The sequence below is a fragment of the Ascaphus truei genome, chromosome 6, assembly GCF_040206685.1.
Source record: "Ascaphus truei isolate aAscTru1 chromosome 6, aAscTru1.hap1, whole genome shotgun sequence".
NCBI classification, from domain to species: Eukaryota; Metazoa; Chordata; class Amphibia; order Anura; family Ascaphidae; genus Ascaphus; species Ascaphus truei.
This window is the reverse complement of record NC_134488.1, coordinates 138865544-138885821: the sequence shown is the minus strand read 5'-3', so window position 1 is coordinate 138885821 and position 20278 is coordinate 138865544. Positions and strand designations below refer to the sequence as shown.

The 20278-nt window shown below is 48.4% G+C and overlaps 1 protein-coding gene across 1 annotated transcript in view; it reads left to right on the top strand.

The window, feature by feature from the left end:
- Positions 1–20278, top strand: part of LOC142497982 (guanylate-binding protein 7-like) — a 48057-nt gene that overhangs the window by 4560 nt on the left and 23219 nt on the right. Inside the window, exons 2-3 of the mRNA XM_075606479.1 lie at positions 3080–3278; positions 10001–10128. Coding sequence (XP_075462594.1) covers positions 3086–3278; positions 10001–10128 — 321 coding nt within the window. The 5' untranslated portion in view covers positions 3080–3085. The remainder of the gene's footprint in view (positions 1–3079; positions 3279–10000; positions 10129–20278) is intronic.

Here is a 20278-nt window from a genome sequence, read left to right as displayed (position 1 = left end):
ATACATTGGTATAGTAACACTGTGAGATATACATAAACGTCAACCGATACATTGGTATAGTAACACTGTGAGATATACATAAACGTCAACCGATACATTGGTATAGTAACACTGTGAGATATACATAAACGTCAACCGACACATTGGTATAGTAACACTGTGAGATATACATAAACGTCAACCGATACATTGGTATAGTAACACTGTGAGATATACATAAACGTCAACCGATACATTGGTATAGTAACACTGTGAGATATACATAAACGTCAACCGATACATTGGTATAGTAACACTGTGAGATATACATAAACGTCAACCGACACATTGGTATAGTAACACTGTGAGATATACATAAACATCAACCGACACATTGGTATAGTAACACTGTGAGATATACATAAACGTCAACCGATACTTTGGTATAGTAACACTGTGAGATATACATAAACGTCAACCGACACATTGGTATAGTAACACTGTGAGATATACATAAACGTCAACCGACACATTGGTATAGTAACACTGTGAGATATACATAAACGTCAACCGATACATTGGTATAGTAACACTGTGAGATATACATAAACGTCAACCGATACATTGGTATAGTAACACTGTGAGATATACATAAACGTCAACCGATACATTGGTATAGTAACACTGTGAGATATACATAAACGTCAACCGACACATTGGTATAGTAACACTGTGAGATATACATAAACGTCAACCGACACATTGGTATAGTAACACTGTGAGATATACATAAACGTCAACCGACACATTGGTATAGTAACACTGTGAGATATACATAAACGTCAACCGACACATTGGTATAGTAACACTGTGAGATATACATAAACGTCAACCGACACATTGGTATAGTAACACTGTGAGATATTTATAAACGTCAACCGACACATTGGTATAGTAACACTGTGAGATATACATAAACGTCAACCGACACATTGGTATAGTAACACTGTGAGATATACATAAACGTCAACCGACACATTGGTATAGTAACACTGTGAGATATACATAAACGTCAACCGACACATTGGTATAGTAACACTGTGAGATATACATAAAAGTCAACCGACACATTGGTATAGTAACACTGTGAGATATACATAAACGTCAACCGACACATTGGTATAGTAACACTGTGAGATATACATAAACGTCAACCGACACATTGGTATAGTAACACTGTGAGATATACATAAACGTCAACCGACACATTGGTATAGTAAGTGTGCAAGGAATAACACTGAGAAAACAGGAGGGAGAGAAAAAATAAATGGGACTAAGCCCCTATGTATGTACTGTATGTATGTACTGTATGTATGTACTGTATGTGTGTATGTATGTACGTATGTATGTACTGTATGTATGTACTGTATGTATGTACTGTATGTACTGTATATATGTACTGTATGTATGTACTGTATGTACTGTATGAATGTACTGTATGTATGTACTGTATGTACTGCTGCGGCCGAGTTTATTTGAGCATTTGCCCGGTCTCGGCCGCAGCAGTAACCAGGCGCGCGCCGGGATGTGCCGGGCACGCGCCGAAGCCGCGGAGGAGCGCCCTCCGATCGGGGCTTTCTCCCTCCTCTCGCCGGGTCCGCCGGGTCCCCCGGAACCCCCTGCCGCCGTCCCCCACATCGCGGGACACCAGGGCTCCCTCGGGGAGCCCTGGACGCGCATGCAGGGGGCGCAGGCACCCGATGACGCGTGACCGCGCCGAGGGAGTGCGGCTAGCATGCCGGGGCATCCCCAGGCTTGCGGAGCTAGCCGCACTCAAATAAAATGTGCCGGTAGTGTACGTGTGTACATGTGTACGTGTGTACTGTATCAGATCCAATATTTACATCAACGTCACTTTCTCAGTGTAATTCATGTTTCTAAATAACAAACCATTTAACGAACTGGAATATCCTGTTGTTGGATAATGACAGTGAAAGGGGAGTTGACGTTTTGTAGCAAATAAAAGTGGATGACGGAAATTCACAATAACAAGAGACAGGTATTTAAGACGTTAACCCTTCCACTGCTTATGGCAGTGTATTTCATACAGTATATTCCGTGATTACAAAGCATACATCGGCGTCAGGCTCCCCAACCCCCAGCGCCTGGAACAGCACAGGAAACACTAGCAGCGGAATAATCCGAAGTCACTGCAATCATTATTTTCTGGTTTCCTATCAGTCTCCTGGCATAAACCAGGAAAACAAATACCACACAGAAGATAAGGGCACCACCCTGGGCCTTAGTGGCAAGGCAGTCGCCTTGGGCCCCGCACTCCCGAGGAGGCCCCGCGGCTCCCTCCTCTCCCTCCTCCTGTCGGTCAGCTTTCACCCAACCGGAGGGGGGGGAGGGGGGATCTGGAGGTGGAAATGTGGGGGCACCCCCTCCAGCACCCGCCTCCGGTCGGAAGTTTGTGTCCCAGCGCCGACCAGAGGAGGATATGTGGGGCCCCCCAGACCAGAGAGTTAGGTTTGTGTTGGGGGGGATGTCTGTTCTCTTATCTTCTCTGCAGTGGGCCACCTCCTGCAGTGTCATGTTGCCATGGCAAAATGACACCGTGACGTCATGACGCCGCTTGTCTAGGTAAGTCCCCATTTTTATTTACAGGGGGTGACCGCTGGCAGCATGCCAACTTGGGCCCCGCAAGCTAAGGCCGAACCTGCAAAGGATTTTTCATTGATATACAGGAATCTAGCGATTACATTACCCAAAAATGCAAAAAGTTTAATCAGGGCATAATATCATTTACACTTATATTGCCAACAAGAACAGAAATTCAGGGATTGTACGCTCCCATGAGCAGGGCGGCCATTACCCCGTTGTATCTGCTTGTCCTCGCCTGTATGCAAACCTTTATGTAATATACTTAACTCTGCACCCCTTTGTACCACGCTGCAGAATGTGTTGGCGCTTCATAAGTTAGCGATAATAATAACAAAGGTTACAGCGAGGTGGGGGTCCCCAGCCCCCTCTCTGTGCCACCCCTTCCTCAGATAGTAGGCTTGATGATTGATGTGCTTCCTTTGCTCTCGCCCCACAGCTGGAGATGGCCTCGGGAGCGTTGATGCCGGAGCCATTGTGTCTGATAGAGAACGTACGCAGGAAAGAGTTTGTGGTGAATCAGGAGGCGGCGCAGATCCTGTCTGACATCACTCAGCCCGTGGTCGTCGTGGCGATTGTAGGGAAATATCGGACCGGAAAATCCTATCTGATGAACAAGTTGGCGGGACGCAGTGATGGTGAGAGACAGAGCAGCTGCCTTCCCAGAGTGCCGTATGTAACAATGCGATTCCACAGTGCACCAGCTTTACATCCAGAATAAAAACGTCCCGTCCCAGTACGGAGCTGTTCCCCTCTGCTACAAACCAGTTCTGTACGGCACTGCACTCCAAGTTCGGGTCATATTTGTTACATCACTAAATCATTGACACCTTACGTGTGTTCAAAGTCAGGGGCTCAACTCCAGTCCTCAAGACCCCCCAACAGGTCAGGTTTTGAGATATCCCAGCTTCAGCACAGGTGGCTCATTCAATCCCAGCTTCAGCACAGGTGGCTCAATCGAAGAATGAGCCACCTGAGCCGACACTGGCACATTCTGAAAGCTTGACCTGTGGTGGAGGCTTCAGGACTGGACCTGACTGCGTTCGAGTCTCTGAAAGGTCCAATAAACTTGCTGGAAAGTGTTTAAAGGCCCAGCTCCACCTAATAAATATGGCCCATAGTCCTCTAGTGCGGCTAAACGAGTGATGTGAGGCTTCTTACCCGAGTAATAAGCTATGTCTCTCAGTACACTACCCTATCTCCAATACAAAACAGTATCTCCCGGCTTTATCCCAAGTACAGTATAAGGTTACTGCCACGGGAGACCAGAACTAACACCCCGGGGATCGCCAGGCAGAACCAAAGTATCCATTACTGGGCCCAGATAAACAAAATGCACTCCCCGACTGGGGTTACCCCATATAACTAGACGCGGGGACCTCCCTAAGGAGATTTCCCCTGTTCTTTTCCCCACATACAGCCTGAAACAGAGCTAGCTATGCCCCCCAAACACACCCCCCCCCCCCCACCTTGTTATACCCCATGCCACAACAAGGTAACAATAACAGAGAGTTGAAGCCAGGTGTCTTCAATATGACCCAGCCCCTGATTGGCGGGTTTAACTGCAACATGCAGAAAGTTACATGGAAACTGTGACTGGGAAAAGTCCCAGACACTGCAACATTCCCAGCTGAACACAGAATTAACCCCCTGCTGGACCAGGCTACATACAGGCATACCCCGGTTTAGGAGACACTCGCGAGTAAGGACATATCGCCCAATAGGCAAACGGCAGCTCGCGCATGCACCTGTCAGCAAGTCCTGAACAGCAATACCAGCTCCCTACCTGTACAGAAGCTGTGCGCAAGGGGGGAGACTATAGAGCCTGTTACACATGTGTTATTTAGATCAGTTATGCACGTATATGACGATTGCAGTACAGTACATGCATCGATAAGTGGGAAAAGGTAGTGCTTCACTTTAAGTACATTTTCACTTTACATACATGCTCCGGTCCCATTGCGTACGTTAATGCGGGGTATGCCTGTAATACATAGATATCTATACATAATACAAATGTATTATTGACAGGGGTAATAGCAGGCCTGACCTTTATTAAAAACGGTCACACTTACTCCTACTGTCACAAGCTCAGAGCTTAAGCCTTAATCTCCGAGAATGCAGGTACAGAAGTCACGGCAGCTTATTCCACGTTGCAAAAGTAGAGAAAATGTATCACGAGGCAAAAATATTGATACACCCCAGTATATTTTGGGCATCAAGTAACTCCTCCCGACAGGAAGTCCTATTATTATTACTCCACATAGGACACATTAAGTAAGATTAATGGCACTGCAGCCACATCACGGCCCTGAGAAAAGCAGATTATGGTAAACAATTAAAACAAGAAATGTTCTTGGAACAATAATACTCAGTATTTCTGGACTTCCCAGCGGCTTTTTACACCCGTACTAGATTGATAAGAAAACTGCCAGATATACATAGACATCGATATAAACGTTTGTTACACATTGATACACACAGAGAAAGCAAACGTCATTTCAGGGGCCTTTTTTTACTATTTTAAAAAATGATGTTGAGAAAGGGGTGCACGTACTGTCTGAAACCTTGCAACGGGTGTCACATGTTTAATAGGATTGTTTGGTGGAATGCAGAAGTGCGCAGAACAAACAGGAAACAGGAATGTCTGACAGCTCGTGTAAACTTCCCTGCCCGGCGCTTAGGAAGCTTACGTCAGAGTTTATATTATTGGCTTCTCAGAAGGCATTACCTTATTCAGGGTGCTGGATTCATGCAGGCTGGGGCTTATTCAGGGTGCAGGATTCATGCAGGCTGGGGGTTGGTTACCTTATTCAGGGTGCTGGATTCATGCAGGCTGGGGGCTGTTACCTTATTCAGGGTGCAGGATTCATGCAGGCTGGGGGTTGGTTACCTTATTCAGGGTGCTGGATTCATGCAGGCTGCGGGGTTGGTTACCTTATTCAGGGTGCTGGATTCATGCAGGCTGGGGGTTGGTTACCTTATTCAGGGTGCAGGATTCATGCAGGCTGGGAGTTGGTTACCTTATTCAGGGTGCTGGATTCATGCAGGCTGCGGGGTTGGTTACCTTATTCAGGGTGCTGGATTCATGCAGGCTGGGGGTTGGTTACCTTATTCAGGGTGCTGGATTCATGCAGGCTGGGGGTTGGTTACCTTATTCAGGGTGCTGGATTCATGCAGGCTGGGGGTTGGTTACCTTATTCTGGGTGCTGGATTCATGCAGGCTGGGGGTTGGTTACCTTATTCTTCAAAGCCCCTGTCTGTCCTTGTGCTGCTCTCTCTGTGTCAGTGATCAGTGTCCCACTATCTAAACGGGACACTTCCCCTAACTGTTAAACAATGAAAAGGGGATCCTATCATACCCTATCTATTTACATAAACACTTACCTACTATACACAGTGAGATCCCTCCACTGTGTCTCCTCCTAGGATCTGAGTTTCAGAAGCTTCCCCTTCCTTTTTATACCCCAGCGGGGTGTCACTGTCTCCAGGCAGAAGAGGGCGGGGCTTAACTGCTGCTGAGTCCCCCCAGCACCATGTGATGGGGAAGAGGCATTAGTCTGTATGGGCCCACACAGTTAACCCCTTAAGGCTTTAGTAATTCCAAAGGGGGGTTACTTCATATGATTCATTCAAGGAATAGTATAGATTGATTGGTGGATAAAAACAGCAAAATGGCCAAATGGCAGTTATTGTACACAAAGGGTTAAAAGTGTCTGCACAATGTCAGGCAGCTGCAGAGAAAGCAATAGGGATAAATGCAAAAGCTACTAAACAAAGATTGTGATCGAGCGGAAAATTTACATTTTCACTCCATATTCCTAAAACTTGTATTTTTGGTCATTGCTTGTAGCAATGTAAGCGGCTAATCAGTGCTCTTACATTTGTCACCAATCTATGACACAAAAAAGAATAGGACACTGCACACGGTTTTTTTTTAAATTACTGTAACACACATTAAGCGAAGCAAACGCAAAACAATTTGCATATTAACAACACAATATAAAAAACATGTGCAGTGGTGCTGCCAGGCTGGATAACGCGGTGACTGTGTGCAGTGGTGTTGCCAGGCTGGATAACGAGGTGACTGTGTGCAGTGGTGCTGCCAGGCTGGATAACGCAGTGACTGTGGGCAGTGGTGCTGCCAGGCTGGATAACACGGTGACTGTGTGCAGTGGTGTTGCCAGGCTGGATAACGCAGTGACTGTGGGCAGTGGTGCTGCCAGGCTGGATAACGCGGTGACTGTGTGCAGTGGTGCTGCCAGGCAGGATAACGCTGTGACTGTGTGCAGTGGTACTGCCAGGCTGGATAACACGGTGACTGTGTGCAGTGGTACTGCCAGGCAGGATAATGCGGTGACTGTGTGCAGTGGTGCTGCCAGGCTGGATAACACGGTGACTGTGTGCAGTGGTGCTGCCAGGCAGGATAACACGGTGACTGTGTGCAGTGGTGCTGCCAGGCAGGATAACACGGTGACTGTGTGCAGTGGTGCTGCCAGGCTGGATAACACGGTGACTGTGTGCAGTGGGGCTGCCAGGCTGGATAACGCGGTGACTGTGTGCAGTGGTGCTGCCAGGCTGGATAACGCGGTGACTGTGTGCAGTGGTGCTGCCAGGCTGGATAACGCGGTGACTGTGTGCAGTGGTGCTGCCAGGCTGGATAACGCGGTGAATTTGTGCAGTGGTGCTGCCAGGCTTGATTACACGGTGACTGTGTGCAGTGGTACTGCCAGGCAGGATAACGCGGTGACTGTGTGCAGTGGTGTTGCCAGGCTGGATAACGCGGTGACTGTGTGCAGTGGTGTTGCCAGGCTGGATAACGCGGTGACTGTGTGCAGTAGTGTTGCCAGGCTGGATAACACGGTGACTGTGTGCAGTGGTGGTGCCAGGCTGGATAACATGGTGACTGTGTGCAGTGGTGCTGCCAGGCAGGATAACAGGTGACTGTGTGCAGTGGTGCTGCCAGGCAGGATAACGCGGTGACTGTGTGCAGTGGTGCTGCCAGGCAGGATAACATGGTGACTGTGGGCAGTGGGGCTGCCAGGCTGGATAACGCTGTGACTGCGTGCAGTGGTGCTGCCAGGTAGGATAACACGGTGACGGTGCAGTGGTGCTGCCAGGCAGGATAACACGGTGTCTGTGTGCAGTGGGGCTGCCAGGCTGGATAACACGGTGACTGTGTGCAGTGGTGCTGCCAGGCTGGATAACATGGTGACTGTGTGCAGTGGTGCTGCCAGGCAGGATAACACGGTGACTGTGTGCACTGGTGCTGCCAGGCTGGATAACGAGGTGACTGCGTGCAGTGGTGCTGCCAGGTAGGATAACACGGTGACGGTGCAGTGGTGCTGCCAGGCAGGATAACACGGTGTCTGTGTGCAGTGGGGCTGCCAGGCTGGATAACACGGTGACTGTGTGCAGTGGTGCTGCCAGGCTGGATAACATGGTGACTGTGTGCAGTGGTGCTGCCAGGCAGGATAACACGGTGACTGTGTGCAGTGGTGCTGCCAGGCAGGATAACACGGTGACTGTGTGCAGTGGTGCTGCCAGGCTGGATAACACGGTGACTGTGTGCAGTGGTGCTGCCAGGCTGGATAACGCGGTGACTGTGTGCAGTGGTGCTGCCAGGTTTGAGTACACGGTGACTGTGTGCAGTGGTACTGCCAAACTGGATAACACGGTGACTGTGTGCAGTGGTGCTGCCAGGCTGGATAACGATGTGACTGTGTGCAGTGGTGCTGCCAGGCTGGATAACACGGTGACTGTGTGCAGTGGTGCTGCCAGGCTGGATAATACGGTGACTGCGGGCAGTGGTGCTGCCAGGCTTGATTACACGGTGACTGTGTGCAGTGGTGCTGCCAGGCAGGATAAACCGGTGACTGTGTGCAGTGGTGCTGCCAGGCAGGATAACACGGTGACTGTGTGCAGTGGTGCTGCCAGGCAGGATAACACGGTGACTGTGTGCAGTGGTGCTGCCAGGCTGGATAACGCGGTGACTGTGTGCAGTGGTGCTGCCAGGTTTGAGTACACGGTGACTGTGTGCAGTGGTGCTGCCAGGCAGGATAACGCGGTGACTGTGTGCAGTGGTGCTGTCAGGCTGGATAACGCTGTGACTGTGTGCAGTGGTACTGCCAGGCAGGATAACACGGTGACTGTGTGCAGTGGTGCTGCCAGGCAGGATAACGCAGTGACTGTGTGCAGTGGTGCTGCCAGGCAGGATAACACGGTGACTGTGTGCAGTGGTGCTGCCAGGCAGGATAACGCGGTGACTGTGTGCAGTGGTGCTGCCAGGCAGGATAACGCAGTGACTGTGTGCAGTGGTGCTGCCAGGCAGGATAACACGGTGACTGTGTGCAGTGGTGGTGCCAGGCAGGATAACGCGGTGACTGTGTGCAGTGGTGCTGCCAGGCTGGATAACACGGTGACTGTGTGCAGTGGTGCTGCCAGGCTGGATAACGCGGTGACTGTGTGCAGTGGTGCTGTCAGGCTGGATAACGCAGTGACTGTGGGCAGTGGTGCTGCCAGGCTGGATAATGCGGTGACTGTGTGCAGTGGTGCTGCCAGGTTTGAGTACACGGTGACTGTGTGCAGTGGTGCTGCCAGGCTGGATAACGCAGTGACTGTGTGCAGTGGTGCTGCCAGGCAGGATAAAACGGTGACTGTGTGCAGTGGGGCTGCCGAGCTTGATTACACGGTGACTGTGTGCAGTGGTGCTGCCAGGCTGGATAACACGGTGACTGTGTGCAGTGGTGCTGCCAGGCTGGATAACGCGGTGACTGTGTGCAGTGGGGCTGCCAGGCTGGATAACGCAGTGACTGTGGGCAGTGGTGCTGCCAGGCAGGATAACGCGGTGACTGTGTGCAGTGGTGCTGCCAGGCAGGATAACGCAGTGACTGTGTGCAGTGGTGCTGCCAGGTTTGATTACACGGTGACTGTGTGCAGTGGTGCTGCCAGGCAGGATAACGCGGTGACTGTGTGCAGTGGGGCTACCAGGCTGGACAATTTCATTAGGATTTTTATTTTGGGGGGTGGGGGGAATTGGATGTTTTCCCTACTTGGGGCATTTCTTCCTGTTGTGTGATTTTAGTGCCCCTTTAATTGCTTTTGTGTTGTTTCACAGCTTTATGAGCCAGGGAGTTTTGTGTCAGCTTTAGCTCGAGAGAAAAATCATGGTGCCAGATTGATTATTAAATATAAACCATTATATTATGTGTATACCTTAGATGATGTTATACAGAGCTTTCCGCCCACCTTCCTTCCTTTCCCTCTGCCCCAATGCTCTCTCTCATTCTCTATAATTCCCTCATTCTCGCTCATTCTCTCGCTCTCATTTTTCCCAAGTTGAATACTTGTCTCTCCCCAGGTTTCCCTTTGGGATGCACCATCCAGTCTAAGACCAAAGGGATCTGGATGTGGTGTGTCCCTCACCCTTCTAAACCTGGACACACCCTGGTGCTGCTGGACACCGAGGGGCTGGGGGACGTGGAGAAGGTGAGTGGGGACAGATGTCTCGGGCTGAGCCCAGAGCGTATGCTTTTAGATACACCTTGTTCTTTCTCTGATGGAAGATGCTGCAGCTCATTGCTTTACTGTAACTGGGCAACTAGAGTCTGGACAACCGGCTCAGGTCAAATCAAAAGATCTTTACTGCAGCAAAATAGGAAAAACAATACAAGTCCATACAGCACACAGAGTAACAAAGGCAGTCTCTGCTCCCTTTTAGAGAATATACCCAAACTGTTAGAATGATAGTCTTTCACCCCCAATCACCCCCAATCACTCCCAGAGCAGTGACATCATAGCCAGGGGGTCATAGGACCTAGTACCTTCCTCTCTTACATATTCTATTTCACCTACCTTATTGCTTCCTCCTAATATCTTAAGGGTATAGCAGGATACATACTTCTAATTCAATATTGTTACTTGGGCCACGCCTGGAGCGACTCTCCTGCTGCCCGGTACCATCGGTACTCTGCGGTAACGCGTTATAGCTGATGTGATTTTTTTTATAAGATTCCACGCCAACGCAAACAAAAGACATGACTGTGCGCAGTGACCCGAGTACAAACGTCTGGAAACCTTCCCTCTGTGGGTTGCCAAGGGTGCCCACTGCAAAAAACAAACGTAAGACGCAGATAAAGGCTCAATGACAGGGATCCTGGTGGCTGGATGCGCCGGGACTGGTTGGCGCCCGGATCTTGGCCATAGAGACAGGCTCTGGGTCACAGAGTTCGTGCAGGGCAGGATTGACAGACAGGCACAGCACAATGGACGAGGAAGGTTTAGGGTGCTCAAACCCCAGGTAATTTCATCCAATACAAATTGCAATAAAACACTAACCCTGGAGACACCAGTGGGAGTGGGGAGGTAAACCATAGACCTGTAAGTAACCAAATGACGTACGTCAATAGTCAACTATAACAGTCTAAACCATAAGACCCACTCACGTCATCTCCAGGGGTGATCGCTGGTGTGCCGGCCACGGGGAATCCAGATACAGCAAGAAGAAAAAAAACGAATGGCGCACAGCCAGGGAGCCAGGTGTAAAGAAAAAAGTGACCTTTATTCAGTGCATGGTAAGAGACAAATTCACCCCTTGGGGGACAAAAGCAAGAACCTCCTATGCGTTTCGGACCAGCAGGTCCTTTATCAAGGAGTCTGGCATGTGCAGGGATGAGGCGTCTTAAATACCTAGTTGTTAATGAGGTAAATTACAAAAATCTGTGTGAAATCGCACCATATGCCTAGTGCGCATGCGCATGACGTCACACGGGGCGCCGATCCACCATCCCTAAGGATTATGGGTATGGACCGCCCCCTGCTACCATCCGTGCATGCCCACATCAGGCATGAAGACAGGGCAATCCAGACTAGTCTCTGCTTCCATTTCCGCCCATCGTGACGTCACTGCGGACCCGTGATAGGCTGAGGCACAAAGCTACACCACCAATGAAAGCGATGAGCAGACGATGTAGCCCCAATCACAACGACTCCTGCAGGCATCTACAAGTGGACTTAACGGAGTGCAAAGTGCCAACAGAAGGCAGAAATGATCTATTTAAATACACAACGCGAGCAAACTAATTAAAGAGGCAAATTCCTAAGCGCTCACATAGTGGATGATACACCTCCTCGCTGCAAATCCCACAATTATAAAGACATACAGTGTATAAAAAACGGACAACACAAGTAGTCCACATCAACATTAGACGTCATAATCAAAACATATAACGTCTCCCTTAAAAAATACACAAAAAAATATTAAAAACAAAATAGTACAATCATAAGACCTTTTATGCTAAGTCTTTTTTTCAATTGCCTCCAAGGGGAGGAAGAATCAACTGTACTGTTCCATTATATAACATGTATTCATTAATATACATACATTTTAGGCTAAATTACAATTATAGTGATCACTGATCAAATAATGTAAAAAAGATATAAATCATGTTTGTTAATATGACTTAAGGAAACTATGGTTGTTGGGAATGGCAGATGCCGCATACATTATAAGTCATAGGGGCTTGATAAAGGACCTGCTGGTCCAAAACGCGTAGGAGGTTCCTGCTTTTGTCCCCCAAGGGCTGAATTTGTCTCCAACCATGCACTGAATAAAGGTCACTTTTTTGCTTTACACCTGGCTCCCTGGCTGTACAATGGACGAGGCAGAAGCAAAGGTTAGACAGGCTGAGGTCAGAGCAGGCCGCAGGCAGGATAATGGTATAAACAGGCTGGAGTCTGGACAGCCGGCAAGCAATAACATAGTCAGGCATGCCAGAAGATCAAGCAGCATGACAGACAGACAGGACATGCTCTGTTAGCAAGGCTGGGTGCAAAGGGCAAAGCCACAGTGATCTGGCAAACAGGAAGAGGAAGTGGTCACCTTATAAAGGAAGAAGAAATAGGAGTATGAAACTCCCTAGCGGCGCCACTTCAGCCGAATCCAGCAGTTAATAGTATAATTCTTTCTTTATAGTACTTCTCAGGGACGTCCCATATGTGGAATTTAAACCCCTTGTTGTCTCACAGTAATTAACAGTGTTAAAGTCTCCCCAATAGCCTCTGACCCGAGGAATATCTTGCATGGGGTAAACTTATGAATGAAATAAACTCACTGTTTGAGAGGAAGGGCTCCTGGACGTCAGCGTGCTCCAACCAGTATAAACGTGGATAGAAGATAGGAGAAGAACTCTTTGATAAAGCGCGGAGTGACGCGCGAAATGCGTAAGAGTTGTTTTTTTCAGCTGCTTTGTGCCAATAAAGCTATTTACCAGTAAAGAGCCCCGGTCTGCAACATTTCTTCTCCGGAGCAGATGCACCGCCTGAGCCTTTCTCCTATCTTCTATCCACCTTAACAAGGAAGCCAGGGGAAAAGTCTATCAGGCTTATTGGCAACAAGTGTGAGCAGTGGAGCTCAAACATATACTGTGGCAGAGGAGCTAACTAGCAGCTGCTTTACAGTAGAACTGCTGCCATGAATAGCAGAGGTCGTGGATTCTGATCCGGTCAGGCCCAACAGTACCCCACACCTCACAGAACCCCCAAGCCACAGACCTGAATGCTAAACTGTACTTCCGCTATTATTTGGGGGAGGTGTCTCAATGGCCGACTTAATGGTCAGACATTCCTTTTATATTGTGGCATATCAGGTGTGTTAAGGAAGAGCCTTCTGCTTATATACAGGGAGGGAATCTCTTTATAGGACTGCTCACAAACCAACTTCACAAGGCGTCTTTACATAGGGTAAAGGGACTTCTGCGAGCGGGGTCTTTCCACAGAAGAGTAATAGCCTCAAACCCTTCTTGACTCTCTCTGATCCACACTACGGTACCTGGTTGGGAAGTCGCTTAGAGGAATAGGCACAGTTATAAACGTGCGGTACAGGGGCGTGGCCTGGACGTGGAGCTGGCAAGTCGCAGCTCAGCTCGGCTCCATTCAGAGGGCCTGAAGGAAACTAGGGAAAGCCCCCCAAAATTAAAATTAGAACTAATGAAGTGCCCAGCCACCTACCAACACTGTCCCCCTCAGAGGATATAGCTAGCGGCGGCCGGCTGGGCTCCCTGGGTCCCGCGGTTGCCGTGGAAGTTCCCCCTGCCTTTCCCTGCGCCTCCAAAATGGCCGCCGGAGCCGTGCGGCTCGAGTAAGAGGGACCGGCAGAGTCCCGAGAGGAGAGGGGCGGCCGGTGGAGGAAGGTGCGTACCTCCCCCCCACTCCTGCCGACGGCGGTGCTCGGAGGATCCTCCCGCGCTACTATAGAACGGGCGCACGGCGAAGGCGGACCGCAGCGGAGGAGAGTTCCCGTCCCCCCCCCCAGCCTAGAGTGATAGCTGGACCCGGGGCACTCACAGTGGGGACGCCCGATCAGGTGATTGAGGGGGGGAGAGATCAGCTCTCTCTGGATGGTCTGCGGCGCCGGGGGAGGAGAGCTGTTGGATCACTGCAGCTCTGCAGGGTGTTGCTGTGGCAAGACGGAGGCCACAAGGTAAGGGCTCAGACAGACCTGCCTGTGCACAAGAGTCCCACCGAAGGCCAATCAGAACCTCATTCACTCATAGGAAGAGAGCTCCAGGAACCCGCACGGATAAAGGGATAATTAAGCAAATTTCGGCCCAAAACTTGCTATAATCTGGCAGAAGAAACCCCCAATATGTCTCGGGGAGGAAAAACACAAACCTCGAAGGGAGTTAACAAGTATTTCTCGCCAGCGCCACGAGGGTCGGGGAACCAACCCGGCGAGCAAGATGGCACCGAAGCTCAAAGAAAAGATTCAAGGAGGCTGACGGAGGGATCCGCGGCAGAAGGGAATATCACATGAGCATACCTAGAGGGAATGCTGTCATCCTCTCATGACACATTATACAGATCCCTCCAGCAGGACTTTAAAAATCTGGCCTCCGAGCTCAAAGAGGAAATAGGCAGCCTCACGAGGAGAACAGCAGACCTGGAGAACAGGTTAGATGCGGCCCTCCACGTGCAAACAGAGGCAGGCGAGGAGATTATTCGCCTCGGCGCCGAGGTTTCCTGCCTAAAAGAGAGCCTGGAGGATCAGGAGAACCGGGACCGCAGGCAAAACCTGAGGATCCGCAATGTCCCAGAAGAGGTTCCCCCTGACCTCCTTAGGCCATATCTGTTGGATCTTTTCAAGAGTGTCTGCGACGGTCTGGAGGAGAAAGACCTGGAGCTGGAACGAGCTAATCGCGTGCTTGCCCCCAAATCAGGCGACCCAAATAGAAGAAGGGACGTGATTGTGCGCATGCACAGTTACTCCACTAAGGAAAAAATAATAACAGCCTGCAGAGACAAAAACGTGATCGAGTTTCAAGAAGAACCCCTACAAATTTTTAACGACCTCACTAGGGCAACTATTGAGAGGCGCCGAGAGTTAAAACCTCTAACTTCGCTACTAGAGAGAAAGGTATAAACTACAGATGGGGATTCCCATTTCGGCTAATTGTGACGAGAAACGGCAGACAACTATCCATCAGACAACCGGAAGACATGCCACAAATCGCACGCGAGCTTGGCGTTGAACTTCCGGCCACGCAGAGACTGGACTTGCCGGTCTCTCAGCGACCGGGCCACGGGGGGGGGTCCCCATCAGGGCTTCAGAGCGGCTGGCGGACCAAAATGCCCAGATGAACCAACTGCCTGACCAGGAAGGTTGAGAGACCCATCGACCTCCTCAAACGCTGGCTTCTGATGCTGAGACCACCTCCGCAGCGCGAGAAGGCTGAGGCAGGGGGTCACCTGCCCTGGACATATGGGAGAGGCGCTCTGGCAATGCCAGTGGCGGGATCACTGATGGATGCGGGAGCCATTATCCTGTTTATGTTCGGCGCACTGTGTGTGGAGGGGCTGGGTTTCGGGGCTGTTGGGGGCCTCCAGCGCTGGGTCTGGGGGGTGGAGAGGAGCTGATGGGGAGATGCAGAGGCCTACCGGGGGGCCCAGGAAAAGAAGAGTCGCAGTGCACATACCCGGTTAGAGCGAAGAGATCCGAACGCTATCATCAAGCACAGGTCAGAGGTGGGCTTTCTGGGGACAGAACTTTTAAGCCTGACTTGAACACTTCCCCCCCCCCCCCTGTGTTTGGCCATAGGACGCTGACTCCAATCCCACCCTAAATTACTAACACGCCTGGGCCACCACTAGCTCTGGCTCTGATTGGCTAACACGAGAAGACCCCGTGACCCTCAGGCTCTCCCCGGTTAATACACTCCCCTATAAGTAACTGGCAGGAGTCCCCCCGGCCTAGTTTGAAAATGTTTAGTATTTAATCATTCATACACGATCTTGGTCTACTGAAAGGCAGGATAAACGGATTATTTTATATCCTTGTTGTACTCACTCTTCCTGTGTCCCGGTCCTCGTGTTAGGTAGATCCAACTTGCAATTGACCGTGGTCGGTTTACAGTCCGGGAAACCCACTCGTTAAATGGTGGTGAAAGAAATTTCTCAGTTAATTTTGTTATGTAATTATAAAAGTTGTGATAAGGTTTTACCCATGTTACAAGGTGACCCTTCACCTACCCCCCTTTTCCCCACCCCTCCCCCCCTCATCCCCCCTGCCCCCTCCCCCCCCCCCTCCACCCCCCTCTCCACTACCCCTTCCTCCCTCTCCCCTCCCCCCTCCCCAGAGATTAGAACCACAGAGACCAGACACCTGTCCGTCAAATGCCCCACAACTGTCAAGAAAATGTAACACTGAATTGGTGGGGGCCTGATACTGTCAATATGTCATGCTCAAAGCTATAAATCATGACAATTTATTGCGAGACTCAATTGCTAGTATTGCATGTTTAGCTTCCCAATCTTTCTAACCTGGATTATTGAAATGCACAATGTTGAAACTGTTCAATGTCCAAAAATATATATCAGTCCCATTCCCCTGCCTCCTACCTGACAAGGTGCCTTCCTATGTCTCGTCTAGTGGTATATGGATCTTTGTCTGGCTCGTCGATCGCTCTGATTAACCTTTATGCACCAAATGAAAACCAAACTGAATTTCTAAAAAAAAGTGTTAGAAGAAGTGGACCCTGAATATTTATCCTCAATAATATTAGGTGGAGACCTAAATATGGTATTAAACCCTGTTGAAGATAAGTCACTTATTCCAGGCTGCTCGTCTTCTGGTCAATCGCTTAAAATTGGGGAAAATTTTAAAGAGATAATTAAAGAGTTCTCTCTGATGGACATTTGGAGAACCCACCACCAGGGCCAAAAAAACTTCTCTTTTTACTCTCCTCCTCACCAGACGTACTCACGCATCGACTATTTTCTAGTTACCAAGAATATCTTAGAGGCCGCCACCAAATCAGATATCGGCCCGATCACATGGTCGGATCATGTCATACATGGTAACCCTGACAATCTCCATACCATTTATGAAAACGACCACTTATAATTGGAAATTAAATGACTCCCTATTAAACAATGTGGAAGTGGAAAGAGAAATTAAAAGAGCACCCAAAGACTATTTTAATATCAATTTCGGATCGGTCTCATCCCCAGCAATCCTTGTGAGGAGCCTATAAGGCAGCAATTAGAGGCAAGGTCATCTCAATCGCCTCCCACAAAAAGAAAATCAAAGTAAAAATGATAAAAACATTAACAGACAAAATTCTCGAACTGGAGAAACAACGCAAAACCAACCGTTCAAAATATATATATAAACTATTGACCACCAATAGAAACGAGCTTAAGCAAATCCAATCGGAGAATGTAGAAAAAGCTCTTAAATGGACCAACCAAAAATACTATGATAAGGGCAACAAGGCCGACAAACTTCTTGAAAGCAAGTTAAGAGGAGTGCAGAAAAGATCCCAAATAACAGCGATCAAGAGTAAGTCTGGTGACATACTATACAACGGAAAAAAAATAGCAGAAGAATTGACTACATTTTACACTAAATTGTATAACCTGAGGACCCGGAGTGACACATCCGAGCCAACTGGGTTGGAGGCAATCACAAATTACCTCGAGGATTGCAATCTGCCTTCATTGACAGAGGAAGAGAACTCCTTACTCAATGCCAAAATCTCGAAGGCAGAATTGTCTGCAGTGGTGAAAACACTAAAAACCTCTAAAGCCCCGGGCTCAGACGGCTTCTCCAATGTCTATTACAAGAAATTCTTACCAATATTGTCCACTCACCTACTGAATTTGTTTAATTCATTCATGGAGGGAAACCCGATCCCATCGTCAATGTCACTAGCAAACATTGCTATTATACATAAGGAAGGGAAAGACCCAACTCAATGTGGTAGCTATAGGCCAATTTCCCTCCTGAATAATGATCTTAAATTGTACAGCAAGATCCTAGCAAATAGACTAGACCCAATTTTACCCAGATTAATAAACCTGGACCAAGTTGGGTTTGTCTCGGGGCGTCAAGCATCGGACAATACTCGTAAGATAACTGATCATGTGCACCTCACAGGCACCACGGCAATGCTACTGAGTCAAGATGCTGAGAAGGCATTTGATAGAATTGATTGGCTATTTCTCGATAATACTATGAAGAAATCCGACTTTAAAGATTCTTATCTAGAAGGTGTGCGGGCGCTCTACCAAAACCCGTCGGCCCTTGTTAGACTACCTGGAGGGAACACTGAAAGGTTCCAAATCAAAAACGGAACGAGACAGGGTTGCCCCTAATCCCCCCTCCTCTTTGCTCTCACTATTGAACCTCTAGCGTCCAAAATACGAAATAACATAAACATCCACGGCATAGAAATTGGAAAAACAAATTACAAAATTTCCCTATTTGCCGACGATATTATCCTGACCCTATCCAGACCCCAAACTTCCCTTCCTAACCTTCAAAGGGAACCAGGAGATTTTGGCAAAATATCTGGATACAAAATAAATAGCGATAAATCTGAAGCCCTCAATCTAAGCCTCTCAGAACCAGAAGCGAAACAGCTCAAACTGAATTTCAGTTATAGATGGAGTTCTTCGTACATCAAATATTTGGGAGTAAATGTATCAAAGAACTACCAATCTTTATATCAACACAATTACCCAGCCCTGTTTGAAAAAAAATAAAAAAAGACCTGGATAAATGGGAAGGTTACCAGATTTCTTGGATTGGAAGAATGATCTCGATTGAAATGAATATACTCCCTAGATTACTATATTTCTTTCAAACACTTCCAGTCCACGTTCCTGGTTCTGAACTAGAAAACATCCCAAATAGACTTTAATTTTATTTGGCGGGGCAAAAGACCCAGAGTCGCAAGATCGGTACTGATGGCATCAAGAGCAAGGGGGGGTATGGGTGTCCCAGATATTTCTAAATATTATCAGGCAGCCCAACTAAAACAAGCGGCCATGTGGAACGCAGACCCAGACCAGCGATGCTGGCTCGAAATAGAATCGCAATATGCTAAAATGCCTCCTCTGCCAGCATGCCTTGGATAGAGGAGATATGCACCTGCACATATTTAAGCTGGGGGTGATGAAACACACATGGGCGGTCTGGTGGAAAGCTAAGACTAGATTCGGACTTGCTTCCACCAGCTCGCAACTCACGCCAATCTTTAATAATCCTACATTTCCTCCCGGATGTGCGACTAAATTATATGATCAATTTAAATTGAAGGGGATCAAGATGATCGGAGACATTCTGAGCCTAGGGAAAATCTTGAGCTACCAAAATGTACGTGCTAAATATGATATACCACATTTGGAAACATTCAGATACCTACAAATTAGACATTTCACCTATACAATATCCCCAAATCCAGAATTTCCCTCTCTCACTAAGCTCGAGAGACTATGCAAAGTTCTCACCAAAAAGGACTAATATCAAAAATCTACACTGAATTGGAGACATCAGCGGACCCTCCAACTCATGACTATATGCTGAAATGGGCCGTGGACCTGAATATAAATATCAACAGAGAGGATTGGGACGATATTTGGGAAGCAGCCTCAGGAACTTCCATTTGCACCACAACCAAAGAAAATATTTATAAAATACTGTTTTACTGGTATCTCACCCCAGTGAGACTAAAGCAAATCTATCCTCTGGCATCTGATCTCTGTTGGAGGGGCTGTGGACAAAGGGGGACATGGTCCACATCTGGTGGTCATGTCCAGAAATTAAGAAATATTGGGACAGGGTTCAAATTTTATTAAAAGAGGTTACCAACCTCGATTTACCTATTGATCCACTGACCTTCCTACTGGCTAGGCCAATGAAAGAAATTGACCGCCCAGTAAGGAAATTAATCTTCTTTATTCTCCCAGCGGCGAGGTGTGAGGTAGCGGCCTCCCGGAAGAAAGTAGCTCCCCCTCCAAAGGAATGCTAAAAAAAAGAATAAACGAGGTGATGCTTATGGAAAAACTAACTGCGCTCCTTAAGCAAAACACAACAGCTCTCTATAGACTCTGGGAACCATGGATAACTTTATAGAACGAGTCTAATTCGCCACGGCATAGCCCAGAAGATAGAACGCCAGGAAAAGGAAGCCTGTGACAATCAGTGCTTAGTAAGAACCCGCCCATGGTGGACACTTGGTGACCAGGGTCGACACCCCCCCTTCTCCTCTATCTCCCCCCTCTTCCTATTTCCCTGGCCTCTCCTTTTTCGGAAGGCCACTGCATTTTGGCAACAGGTTTTGCCACTCTTCTCCCCCCC